This window comes from Belonocnema kinseyi, chromosome 9 (assembly GCF_010883055.1).
Source record: "Belonocnema kinseyi isolate 2016_QV_RU_SX_M_011 chromosome 9, B_treatae_v1, whole genome shotgun sequence".
Lineage (NCBI taxonomy): Eukaryota > Metazoa > Arthropoda > Insecta > Hymenoptera > Cynipidae > Belonocnema > Belonocnema kinseyi.
The window spans coordinates 37,241,831-37,255,537 of record NC_046665.1 but is presented as its reverse complement, the minus strand read 5'-3'; the positions used below and the strand labels follow the sequence as shown (position 1 = coordinate 37,255,537).

General features: G+C 30.3%; 1 protein-coding gene across 1 annotated transcript in view; it reads right to left on the bottom strand.

Moving 5' to 3' along the window:
- LOC117180475 overlaps positions 1 to 13,707 on the bottom strand; it is a 91,812-nt gene that overhangs the window by 9,971 nt on the left and 68,134 nt on the right. The window contains exons 15-17 of the mRNA XM_033372974.1: positions 13,079 to 13,263; positions 10,930 to 11,043; positions 9,948 to 10,047 (exon numbers count right to left, since the gene is read on the bottom strand). Of these exons, the coding sequence (XP_033228865.1) occupies positions 9,948 to 10,047; positions 10,930 to 11,043; positions 13,079 to 13,263 (399 nt within the window). The remainder of the gene's footprint in view (positions 1 to 9,947; positions 10,048 to 10,929; positions 11,044 to 13,078; positions 13,264 to 13,707) is intronic.

Below are 13,707 nucleotides of genomic sequence, written 5' to 3'. Positions count from 1 at the left end.
CTCCCTCACTCGTCGCTTCGTTCCACGCGATCGCTTCTCGCCCCACTCAGTCTACCTCCCCACTCTCCCCACCTAACTACCATGTAGGCAGAGCCTACAAATTATATAAATTTATTTACAAATTGGTTTTTGAAAATTTTAATGTAAAGTTGCGAGATTTCAATTTTTTAAAGTACCGGAAACTTCCAAACAATGTTGGAAGAGAAAGGAATCGTGGAGGCAATGAGCTTTTTTTAAAAGTATTTTTGTAATTTGTCAGGATAGAAAAAAAAATTTCCAAAATGTATTATTTCTAAAAATTTAACAAAAAGGCAAACTTTCCTTTGATAATTTACGAACGATTATAACAGAGTATGCTAAACCAAAATTTATCAACCCACATAAAAAAAAGGAAAACTCTAAGTTAATTTTGAGGTTAGGTTTGAATGTAATTTCATAAACGTGGAATGTAAATTTAAAGTCGAATTAAAATAGTTTTAGTACGATGTGTGAAATATTGAATTTCTAAATTAAAGTTAAGAAAGTTTGTTCGTAAAATACAGCTTAAGAAAAACCTGACAAATTATGAATTACATTCTTTTAATGAAAACCATTTTCATTATTTACTCTCCTTTATAATTTTTTTCTATTTACATAAACTTATTTTTTCCATACATTAGCGGGCACGAGAGAAATGTGGTTATCGTGGTGACCTCATTCGGAATATAAATAATATTTTGAAGCAGGCATGTTTCGAAGACTATGATGAAGAGTCGCAACGAATTTTCGTTGATGAGATTAATGTAGTCACTATAGGTAAGTAGTAACTTCAATTTTTATTGTAGAGCGTTACAAATAATTCAATTCTCTGATTTATTATTATTTATTATTTATTTTTTTGTTTAATTCGTTTGCTATAAATGATTACACCGTTTTACACTTGATGTTCTTCATAGTTGCTGAACATCCTGTTTCTGAGGAAGTCAATCAAGTTTGGGATAATCGATTAGATGGATCTCTTATCGCAGCAGTATCACAAAGATCTCATCTTTATAATTATCGCCTACCAGTGAAACAACGTACTTTAATAAAGACAACCAACCTATGGAACGAAATGTCTAATTTCTTGGGTAAGTAATTCATTGATTGGGATAAATATTTTATTATTACTAATAGCTTTTTATTTAATACTACTTTTAAACGGATAATAATCAATGTTCGCATTTTTTTCCTGGTATAATTTACAAAATGAAAAAGCTTGAATCCTGCTTCGATTTTCAATATCAGGAGTTATACTCTCGTACAATCAATATGTTTTATGTTTCAGGATAAAATAATTTTAAATTATTAAAAATATATTTAAAGTATAATCTTAAAGATACGAAATACAAACTTCGTATTCAAGAGGTTCTATTCTTTATAATAATGGCCCATGTTACAGATATAGTTATAGACGTGATTCATGTACTGATTGATATCATAGTCCACTTTTTGAAAAAAATAGATAATAGTTTTATCTTTCAGCTCATTGGAGATATCGAGTGCCGGGGTAAATGATCGAAACTTTTAAATCGCTTTTGTGGCTAATTTATAAAAGTGGACTATGATCGTTGTTTCCAATGACCCTACATGCTTCTTCTTTTACAAAAGAAGAATGTGAATTATTGTTCTACAAAGTTTATACTTTTAAAAATATATAATAATAGCACTAAAAAACATAACATTTTATTCACGACACAATTTTTCATAAATATTCAGGTTTTTTAAAATGAAATAAAATGTTTACAAGTATTTATTACGATATAGTAATGTGCTTATATGTAGAAAAAATTATTTTCTAAACAATATTTTTAACTCCTTACTTTCATATAGGTATTTCTTCAGTCAAAATAATATGAGGCAGATGGAAATATTTGAGAAAAAAATACTTAGAAGCGAAAGCAAATGAAAGAGCATGCAGACCAAGTGGCTCTGCTGCACCAGCCAAAAAAACTCAACGAAGATTCCAATTATTCGAAATGTAGACATTTCTGGACGATTTGTTAAAACCTGTTAAGTATAAGTTTACTCGCATTTTCTTATACACTACTGTTCACTGTTTAAAACGATTTCAGCTTTATGTGAAAATTATTAAGAAGCAAGTGCAATAATTTTATGTTCGAGAATTTCGAAATGTGCAATATTAATGTATTACTATAATTGTGAATCATACATTTTTCAGGAAAGTTTCTACACTATCGTCGAATTCTGAATCAGAAGAGGATGAGGTAGAAAATACTGAAAAAGAAAATAGTATCATAAAAGAAGATATTCGTAAGTTCGCAGAAGGCCAATGACTTCTGATGCACTAGATGCACATAGACGATCGAGATTTTAGGAAGAATTTCTTCAAATTCTACAGGATGAATTGGAGGATCAAGAAGAGAGTGGTTAATACTACATAAGTCACCATATTTTCTTCATTACTTGTATATGAAAGAGTAAGGAATAATTGTACTAGAATTCCTCTCGAAAATCTCTCAAATTATTGTTGTTAAAAAGCTGATTGACTTTTTAATTGCTGGAACTTGCTCTATTTATTTTATGACATTACATTATTTATTGCAATATAAAAAGTACAAAATAATTATTGATTTATGTATTGAACAAATTATTTTTTTTAAATATTGCCAAATTTAAAGGAATTCCAGAGAATTTCGATGCATTTTAGGCGATTCTTAACGACTTAAAACATTTTAAGGGATTTTAAGGTATTTCAAGAAATTTCACGATAATGAAGGATTTATAAGGATTCAAACTTTTCTCTTAGAGAACTTTGATGAATAAGTTTAATTTCAAGTGAATTAATTTAAAGTAACTTCGTCAGATTTCATGCAAATTTCACGGGATTTGCAATCTTTCCAAACATATCAGGAGGTTTTAAGAAATTTCAAAGAATTTCCATTAATTTCGAGGGATATACCCGGATATTAAGACTTTTAAAAGGATCTTTTGAGATTTCTAGATATTTGAACTAATGAAAAAAATGTCATCTATTTTCAAGAGTTTAAAAATATTTTTACATATTTGAAGGAATTTCGAAACATTTCAAGGGTATTTAGATGATTTATATGTTTTTCAAAGATGTCAAGGGATTTCAAAGAATCTTATAGGATTTCCAAACATTTCAGGAGATTTCTAGAGAACTTTAGAAAATAAATTAAATATTGAATTTCTAGCTATTTTGAGAGATTCAACAGATTCCAAGCAATTTTAAGGTATTTCAAGGAATTTTACAAAATTTGAAGGATTTTATTACATCGAAGAATTTATAGGGATTCTAACATTTTTTCTAGAGGACTTTATATTCAAGGACTTCAAGTGATTTCTACTTTGTGGAATAAAGTTAATTTTATTTTAAGGGATTTCTACGGATTTTTGCAATTCAAGGAGAGAAGATTAAGCAAGAATAATATTTGTAGGACCTCTAATTAATTTAAATGGAGAGTTTTATCAATTTTAATGCATTTTAACAGGTGTCAAAGATTTTAGTAGATTTAAAAATATTTCCAAAAGTATCAAGATACAGATTACGAAAGATTTTTATTTCGAATTTAATGCAATTTTAAGAGATTTTAAAGATATCAAGGAAATTCACAAATTTCTGCTGCATACATTTTATTTGTGTAGAATCGCTATATTTGTGTACTTTCATATGAGATTAAGAGTACTCTTAAAAAATCATTCCTTTGTAGTTTATCTATTGTTTACATTAATGCTTGCAACATTTTTGGGGTATGTATTTTAATGGTGAGTATCGTATAATTTGGTTTTTTATCATGAATTTTCTACAATCCATAGAATCGTAAATATTATCCTACAATATTGGGCAATCCCATGAAATCTTTGAATCTAGTGTACAGCAAAGTGAGCAGTAATTGTGAATTACTCATTTGTCAATGGATTATGCAACGAATATATTATATAACTGTACACAATCAAATGAAAATTGTTTATTGAAATCTTTAATATAATTTTTACGTTTACAAAATTTTTACTTTTATTTCATTATTTTTATTTATTATGAATATAAATATTGAAACCTTTAACTATTTTCTGCTTTGTGCAGTGCAAAACGTTAAAATATCTAATACATTCCCATCACAACATAAAGTTGCAAAAATCGTTAGCGACAAAATTAAAAAACCAATGGCAACACGCATCTTCCTTAAAAGCATGCTACCGATTGGCTACACAAAAGACGGTCTTCCTTTTACGCCACCATGGGACAGTAGAAAATATTTGGCGCGTTGCGTCGCGTAAACCGCAAAATCGAAAAGAAAGCCGGTTATCATTTCTCAATTCTTTTATTATGATTTTTTCTTAAAGTGCACCTGAAACTTAAGTTTTAGCGACATTACTTGAAAAAATTTATTTTCCTTTTCAAGTCTGCTAGTTTTATAGAATTTTTTTGCTAACCTGAAAGACAAAAAAAGGTTTGGACTATCCCAGTGGGCACCGGGACGTCCTAAAGACGTCTTTAGAATGTACCTGTATATCATATGATTTGACGTCTTTAAGACATCCTTAAGGATCTTTTCATGTCTTTAAAAGGTCCTCAGGACGTCCTTATGACGTCCGCCGAAAGACGTATATAGGACAAGTTTAGGACTTTTGTGCCCACTGGGATTGTGTCGGTCGGACTAACTAACCAATTTGTAAATAAATTTTTATAATTCCACAACAAAACGAACGGAAGGTCGTGGAACGCGGAAGTTGAGCGACAGCGTCCATTACGAGACATCAAGTCGACTTTACTCGGCCAACATTTATATCACTATCTGGTGATTCGAAGTTTTACGTTTTGCCGTCCAGTTTGACTCCGCCATTGGACGCCAACCTGAAAATACCTAATTGTATATGAAGACGGTCAGGCCTTTTTCTATATATCCCGGCTTTAGTTTCCCAATGGGCGCGAAGTTTGGCCACGTCTTTGCGATATCGTTACGACATCTTTACGACAACTTCACGACATCCTATGCCCATATCGTTAAGGTGTCTTTACGACATAGTAAATGAGTCGTATGATCTGGCGATGTCTTTACGATATCGCAAAGACACAGAAACGACATGGACATATGATGTCGTAAAGATATCGTGAAGATGTCGTAAAGACGTCGCCAAAATTTTTCCTAATGGGTTAAATTTTGACGGCCATGACTAACCTAAGATTAGCAAGTTGCATTAGAGAGTTATAATTTGATTTTAAGTGACTAGTACGCACTGTTAACTGAAAGAAAGTTGAAAATTAGGTAAATATTATTTCAATTAGTTTACGTACTAACAATTAATTATGCTAATATCGCAAAGCGAATAATTGCTTTGAAAGATGTTCAGGTGGGTTACAGTCAGAGATGGGTTGTGATATGTCACTCGAGGTTTTCTACGTATAATACATAAACGACGTAATATACGTAGAAAATTGTAGAAAACAATGTATAATACATATCAAAGACGGCGAACGTTATTTACCTGGGCGGGACTGCATTTGACAGTTTAAATTAATTGACATAGCCTCTTGTAAAGCTGTTCAATCGGTTTGATTTTAATTTTAAGAGTAAAAATGTTAAGAACAAGTGTAGGAAAACATTTCAGGAGGGGATACCGTGGAAAAATATTAATTTTGATTGCGAACGATTACTTACACTCGTGTTCCACATGCTCGAAAACGTTGCGGATTACAAAGGACAATAAACACGTATATTATTATTTTTAAAATAACTTCTTTCAAATGTGATAAATAACGACGAATACTGAATTAATTGCTCAATATTAGTTATTTCTATAAGGCAATTGGGTATTCTTAGAGTAAAGAATACGAAAATCCCGCCCATATAGTCACGTAATCAAATGTAAAATACATTTGTACAAAACCAAGGAAATATACGTAGTATTATACATGTCGAAAACCATGTAATATACGTCATGTCAAAAAATGATAATTTCCCCTTGATGCCCAGATGCGTAACTACGTTCATAGGAATAAATATGAGACTGAAAATTCTCATTGTGAGACCAAAGAAATTTGAGCTGCAACAAATTTAACACCAGCGTTTTTCTGCTTGTCTGTTTTATTTCGACGCATGCATATATAATTGAGACTCCGGATTCAGTAACCACACATCAAATTTTAAAGAGCGAAAAGCAAGTCCCCTGGAGGCTTCAAAACAAATTTTCCTTTTTTAAATTTTTAAAGGAAATATCCAGACGTGAAAGTTTATTGCGCATCGTTTTTCCCCTAGAAAAAAGTTGTAATTTTTGTAGTTTTCGAAATAAAGCCAAAAAACTGACTTTTGAAAAAGTCAAGTCGTGTCACTTCATCTCGTTCCGTTCACTTCAACTCGTGCCGTTCACTTCAACTCAAAACCGTTGTTTTCAAAAATTGTTATTAATTTTTTTCTGATGCTCGGCGTGAATCGAACATTCGTAACTTCCAGCGTTTCGTTTAGCGAGGAAATTTTAAGCAGGCTAATCACTCTCGCCGCAAAAAATGCGGAGGAAGGTGTAATGAAGTTTTTTGGAAAGTTTCAGATCAAAATATTTTATCGTTTAGGAGTAGTTCTGATTTTAATGAACGTCAGCGCTGGAGTCTTTGAGCCTACTATGTACTCTGAGACTTTCCACTATGTCACGTTCTCTCGCCAGTGAGTTGTTGCTTAAATTATGATATTATGCAATTTTTTAGTGAATAACAGTTAAACGAGAATAAGTTAACAAAATATTCATGAATTTTATTTAATTTTCAATGTATTTTTCCGTTTTCTTTAGATTTAAATGTAGGATTCTCATCGACATATAGAAATGGACCGGTAACGCTTTGGGGACAATTAAAATGAGCTGTAGACAGAGAAAAAATATATGAGACGTGAACCTGCCTATATCTATTTCATGACTCTGCCAAGTGAATTGGTTGCCCCGGGTATTGCCTAAATATTCTATACGGTTAATTAAAAAAAAAGATAAACAATACATTAGAAATCTGTAGCTATAATAAATTGATTTCTAAAGAACATTCATCTAAAATCGCCTGTTTCAGATAGAATATTTTTAAAACGTGGTAACCTTAAGTTCTTCTTGAAATTGGATTGAAAATGCTACAATAATAATCGTTGTGTGAGTTCAAAAATAATTTAAAAACTGTCAAAAATTTGAACAATATTTCTATAACATAAAAAATAACTATTTGTATTGCTTAGGTGCAAAAGTTCATACTTTGAAATTTTGTTTTTGTTGTAACATTTTTTATTTTACTATATTCAATAACTTTACTTACGTATGAAAACATATCTCCATATGAACGTCTTGACAACGCCCACAAACTACACAGACTGCCACAATTTTTATATTTATTTACATTAAATTATAATTGAATAAATGATAAATAAATCAATTCTGAAAAATGCGATAAGCGTCGCATTATTGGGGCACTCGCGACAAAAACCACGGTCCTGTGCTGCGCCAAACTTCACCCAACGAAAATATTCTCAACCAATCAGCTTTATCTAGAAAGAGATAGGTCTACGTCTCATATGTTTTTTTTCTCTCTAGAGCCCATTACCGTTCACTCCACAGCATTACCGGTCCATTTCTATATGTCGATGAGGATTCTCTTATGTACACCTAATGTTTACACCTCTATTCGGCTTAACCCGTAAGCGACCTTGAACATGCATTTTGAGTTGCTAGATTTGCAAATCTAGAGTTACTAGAGTTGCAATTGCAAAGGCAATTGTAATTTTTATCTATGCAAATGAAGTATGTCTAAATACCTTGTTTTTTTTTTGCTTTGCTAATATTCCTTGCCCACTTTTTTTCGTTTTTGGTTCTTTTTCTTTCTCCAGTTGCAGTTTCTGGCAAACTCGATGACATTTACTTATTTAATTAATCACTTTCAATATTTATACATATATTAACTTAGGAATCAAATTCAATGTTCCCTATATTTTAAGAGACGTATGAGTTTCCCGAGTTAATCTAAAAAACACTCTGATGTGTAACATCCAGTGATCAGCTAAAGACTAACTGATCTGTTTTATTTTTGAAACAGATTTAACCAAATTGCAAGACATGTGTGCAAAGGTTTGTCTTTAAAATGCATGTTTAAGGTCGCTTATGGGTTAAGCCGAATATAGGTGTAAACATTAGGTGTACATAAGAGAATCCTACTTTTAAATCTAAAGAAAACGGAAAAATACATTGAAAATTAAATAAAATTCATGAATATTTTGTTAACTTATTTTCGTTAAACTGTTATTCACTAAAAAATTGCATAATATCATATTTTAAGCAACAACTAACTAGCGAGAGAACGTGACACAGTGGAAAGTCTCAGAGTACATAGTACGCTCGAAGACTCCAGCGCTGACGTTCACTAAAATCATAACTACTCCTAAAATATCAAATATTTTGTTCTGAAACTTTCCAGAAAACTTCATTACACCATTCTCCGCATTTTTGTGGTGAGAGTTATTAGCCTGCCTAAAATTCCCTCGCTAAACGAAACGCTGGAAGTTACAAATGTTCGTTTCGCGCCAAGCATCAGAAAAAAATTAATAACAATGTTTAAATACAACGGTTTTGAATTCCCATTACATTGTCAATCGAAGTACATCCTAAAGCACATTCCCTGAAATTTTTATTTAACAATTTCAAAAACTGAAGCACTGAGCACGAGTTAAAGTGAAAAACGGATTAAAATCGACTTCCTCAAAAAAGTCAGTTTTTTGGCTTTATTTCGAAAACTACTAAAGCTACAACTTTTTGTCTAGTGGAAAAAAGGTGCGCAATAAAATTTCACGTCCGCGTATATACTTCAAAAATTTTAAATTGAAAATTTGTTTAGAAGCCTCCAGGAGACTTCCTTTTCGCTCGGTAAAATTGTATGTGTGGTTATTGAATCCGGAGTCTCATATTATTCTGCTATTATGTAAAATTAAAGTAATTATTTCATTATTTCAAAGGATAAAAATTTTTCATCTAAAAATATTTACATATAATTTCAATCCATACAGCATGCTCATACCAATAATGTAAGACAAGTAGCGCACGACAATTACGATCATCGAGGGCATCATCATCGAGATTACATCGTCGAGGGCCAGCAAAGGGAAAGCCTAGATTCTTCCAGCTAGGAAATCTGGCTGCGGCCTCGTGAGAGACAATATTTAGTTTAGGCATAAAGAGGCTATTTGTACACGGGTATATCTCAATTTCTAGTTTCTAGTATGTAAATGCCGTTGCAAAGAAAAGTATTAACGACTGTTTAATATATTCATTCTTCCATAACAAAAATCGGTACACCAGCATAATCATAACTATGACGGATCTTTTTATGAAAGACTACAATAGCATTACATGATGATTATGCAAGAATAAAAGGACTTGCCTCAATTTTTTTCCGAGTCACTGACATCAGCTAAATGAAAAGTTCCACCTGACTATTATGTTGAAATTCAAATTTTGACATCAGATAATATTTTGAGTAATTTGACTCGAGTAAAAATTTTACAAAACAGAGTATTATATTTTTATGGGAATTTTTAGAAATCTCTGATGTCATAATTGGAGTAAGGATTCTTGCGTCCGTTTAAAAAATGTGCAAGTTATCAACCTGGTAAAAATACAAATTTTGTCCTTGTTAGACATAAAGGAGCATGTATGCTTACTAAGGAAAAATTTAATTTATTTAAAAAAATAAACCAATTTGATAACTCTGCATTTTTAAGGTATTAGCTTCAAAGGTTTCATCCCCTTAATAATATCAAATTTCAATCTATAAAAATATCAAATATTATTTGCCTCTTTGAGAAAGTTGTTCACGAATGGTCTATATTGCAATTAATTCACAAATATTTTGCTACAAATTATGCATAAAGATTTGAGAAAAACAGTTTCAGCCGCTATAGTCAATCGCTTTCTTAAATACTAACCTGTAACGGTGAGAAAACAAAACTTTTTGCGCACTATTATTACGAATTCTTGGCGGACTCAGAGATCTGGAACACCTCCTTGATGAATGAATCTTTTCCCCTGAGAAGAAATAAACACATATTTGCAACATGAATTTGACAGAAGTTTCAAAATTTTAATTGAAAAAATAAGTAAAACTATAATGCTATTTAAAGAAAGGTTTAACCAATTTTAATTTTAAGGATGTACTCTACGTAAAATCAATCTCAAAAGTTGCCAATCTTTAAAATGATTAATAAAATCGACAAAATATGATCTATTATTAATTTCTGTAAATCTTGATTAAGGCTTCTAAGGACACTTCTGAAAAAATAATTCAGGTTAAAATTGTTCATTATACAGTAGTTATTTAAAGGTTTAGTTTTTTTTCTTTTTAGGGAAATTATGATTTTTATTTAATCCTTATGATCAAGGCCTCATTTTATTCTTTGAAGGATTCTCTAAAACAATTCTATCTGGGTAGTGTTAATTAAAATTTAAGCTATGATTGTTTATAACAATTATAACTGTATGATTTCTCAATTAATCTTTTCTAATAAAATCAACCCAAATAGAAATTTAGAGAATCCTTCGTAGAATAAAATAAGGCCTTGATCATAAGAATTAAATAAAAATGGTAAATATTCCCTAAGGTGAAAGGAAAAACTAAACCTTTAAATAAATACTGTTAAATAAAAATTTTAATTTTAATTATTTTTTTCTAAAATGTGCTTAGTAGCCTTCATCAAGATTTACATAAATTAATAACAGATCCATTTTTGCCGATTTTATAAATCATTTTAAAGATAGGCAACTTTTGAGATTGATTGTACGTAGTGTACATCCTCAATAAAATTGTATCAATTTATAAAAAAAGCATACATAATTTTAAGCACAAATTAACTACTATACTTAATTCACAAAACAGTAGAATAAAAAAATAATATAAAAGAATGAGCATACCTGATCTTTCGCTATCTGTTCTTACAGTTTGATGGTCTTCTACTTCTCCTATGGACGTTACATTTTTTAGGTGCTTCAATTCTTCTCGATCAAATATCAACTTTACGCCTTCATCTATCATGGTTTAACAAGACAACGTTAGATAAGAAGAAAACCTATTATCCAAAACTCTCAAGCACTAATATTTAAAAAAAAATAAAGTTCAGATTGGCTGGGCATACTCTAGAAAAAACTCTAACCGAAGTTAGCTCAATTTCGAATAAATCTTCAAATTTTTTATCAAGCATGATAGTATAAATTTAAATATCCTCCAAAATGGTCTTTTACTCTATTTCGATGGATTCTACGAATAATAGGCTATAATTTCGTTACCGTTAAGAATTAGGCTAACTTCATTTCGTAGGAAATTTAGTGAACACGTAGAAATGTTAAAAGAAATACAAATCTTTTAAAATTTATTCTTGTTTTTAAAGTTATAGGAGCCTAAATTACATTACAAACTATCATATAAAATACTGGAGTTTTGAATTGGTAGGAAATGTTTAGAATAATAATACACCCAGAAAAAAGTTCTTCTTCAATTAAAAAAACAAACATTTTTTACTAGGTTCTTTTGATTCAGCAAAAAAATATTTTTATATAAAAAGAACATTTATTTGATTTTAATAAGTGGCGTCACGTAGTTTCTTTAATTTAAGGATATTATTTTCTTTAAATGATTTGTTTGATTTAAAACAAAATTCTTTTGATTGAAAAATGTTACTAGGAACAATGAAAGAAATAATTTCTTTAAAGTTAGTAATTTTAAATAAGCAAATTATTTCTTTAAATCAAAAAAAGATTTTATTAATTCACATTACCAATGCGTCACGAGGTTGCGCAGAACAAATCACTTTGATTATTTTACGTTACCGCGTTTTTCGGAACACGTGTTAAATTTTTGCGAAGACGCGGAGGCGGACGGCTCTTGGTAATAATTGAAATCGCTAAAATGTGTGATAAAGAAGTGCGTGACATCCTTGCATCGTAGGGATTTGCAGAAAGCATAGCAGCTTTCTATGATGTAAATAGATACTTTTATATAGCACGAGCTAACCTCGTTTTAATGTAAATTTTTGTTACTTCTGTGCACAATTTCGTCACAAATTATTTTTTTACCTTACATTTTCGTGAAGAATTGTAAATTAGGAAAGAACCAAATTCATTTACATACAACAAATATTAAAATAAACTTGTTTCCTCACGTGGACGAATAGAACATGCAAGTTTCTTGAAACTCGAGTTGTCGAATCCGATTATTGAAAAAATATTCTCATGTGAAGAAAAACGAAAATTTTTTTCTTGTATTTAATTTCTCTTTTTTCAAGCAAAACAGTTATTTCATTTAAAGAAATGGAAAGGTCAAATAAAAAATTATATTTCTCTGATTTAAAAAATATTTTTATTTAGAGCAATCAAATATTTCTTCAATTCAAAGGAATATTCGGCTTGAAGGAACGGAATATTTCTTTAATTGAAATAAATTTTTGGTTTAAATTAACGAAATATTTCTTCAAACCATATAAAAAAAATTAACAAACAAATTTCCTTAAATTAAACAAATGTTTCTTTGACCGTATATCAATACTGAAATTTCTTTGATCTACAGAAATTTTCTTTGATTCAACAAAACTTCTTTCTGGGTGTAGTTTATTTATTCCTCCTGAAAAATTATAGCTAAATGAAGTTAGCCTGATACTTATCCGTAGCGGAAAGATAGCCTAATATTCGTGGAACCTATCGATTTCTCTTAATAAAAAATTTATTTCCATTAATTCAATTGAGTATTTAAAATTAGCTATTTATAAATACAATGAACTTATCGACGGCTCCATTCAATAAAAGTCTATGTGCTGACAGCGCCCTGTATGAAATTTTATTACCTATGTTATTACTCAACGAAAAGTCTAATTTATGGCGCTGTCAGCAGATAGAATCATATTGAGTGGAGGCGTCGAATACATTTTTTAAATTACGTATTGTGATTATGATAATCTTTCCGTATAATTTTTTTTTCAGCTGCCTTCTGTGTAGGGAAGAATCCAATCTGATACAGTTAATACATGTGTAAAATACTCAAAGTATATAAATTAAATACAAATTACATTACCCGCTCGTCTCTTCAGTTTGATCTCTTCAGGATTAACAATATCACGTTGAAGTTCACAATTCGTAGCACGTATTCCAGGAATATTTCTATGGATGTCTACTCTTATACGACGAAGTTCCGTTAAGTCAAATTTAATTGTTCTTGGACCCTTAAGTAAATGAGTATCTCCATCGTTCGATTGAAACCTAATAACAAAGGTTCAAAAAATAAATAAATAAACAAGGTAACACCCTTCCATTATTAACATTCCTACACAACATTTTACACAATTTTATTCAAAGTACGTAACGTGGAATTTCGGATCAAGGATTAAGAATTATATACGTTAATTTTGAAACTCGATCATATAACTTACATAAATGATACCTACTGTTCTTTACAATACAAAATATTTTTGAATTAAATCCATGTAGATAATTATCGGGCAACCATCACGGAGAAAAAGATATCGCCCATTGATATCGCAAAATCTCTATATTGCAACAAAGCGCAATATGACAATCCAGGCTGAAATATTATATATAGTTTATATACAGTGTGTCCCATATTTATAGGGCCACCCCATTTTTTAAGGATAATTTTTTTTTCTATTGAAACAAAATGCACCAAATATTTTGAGTGGATAAATG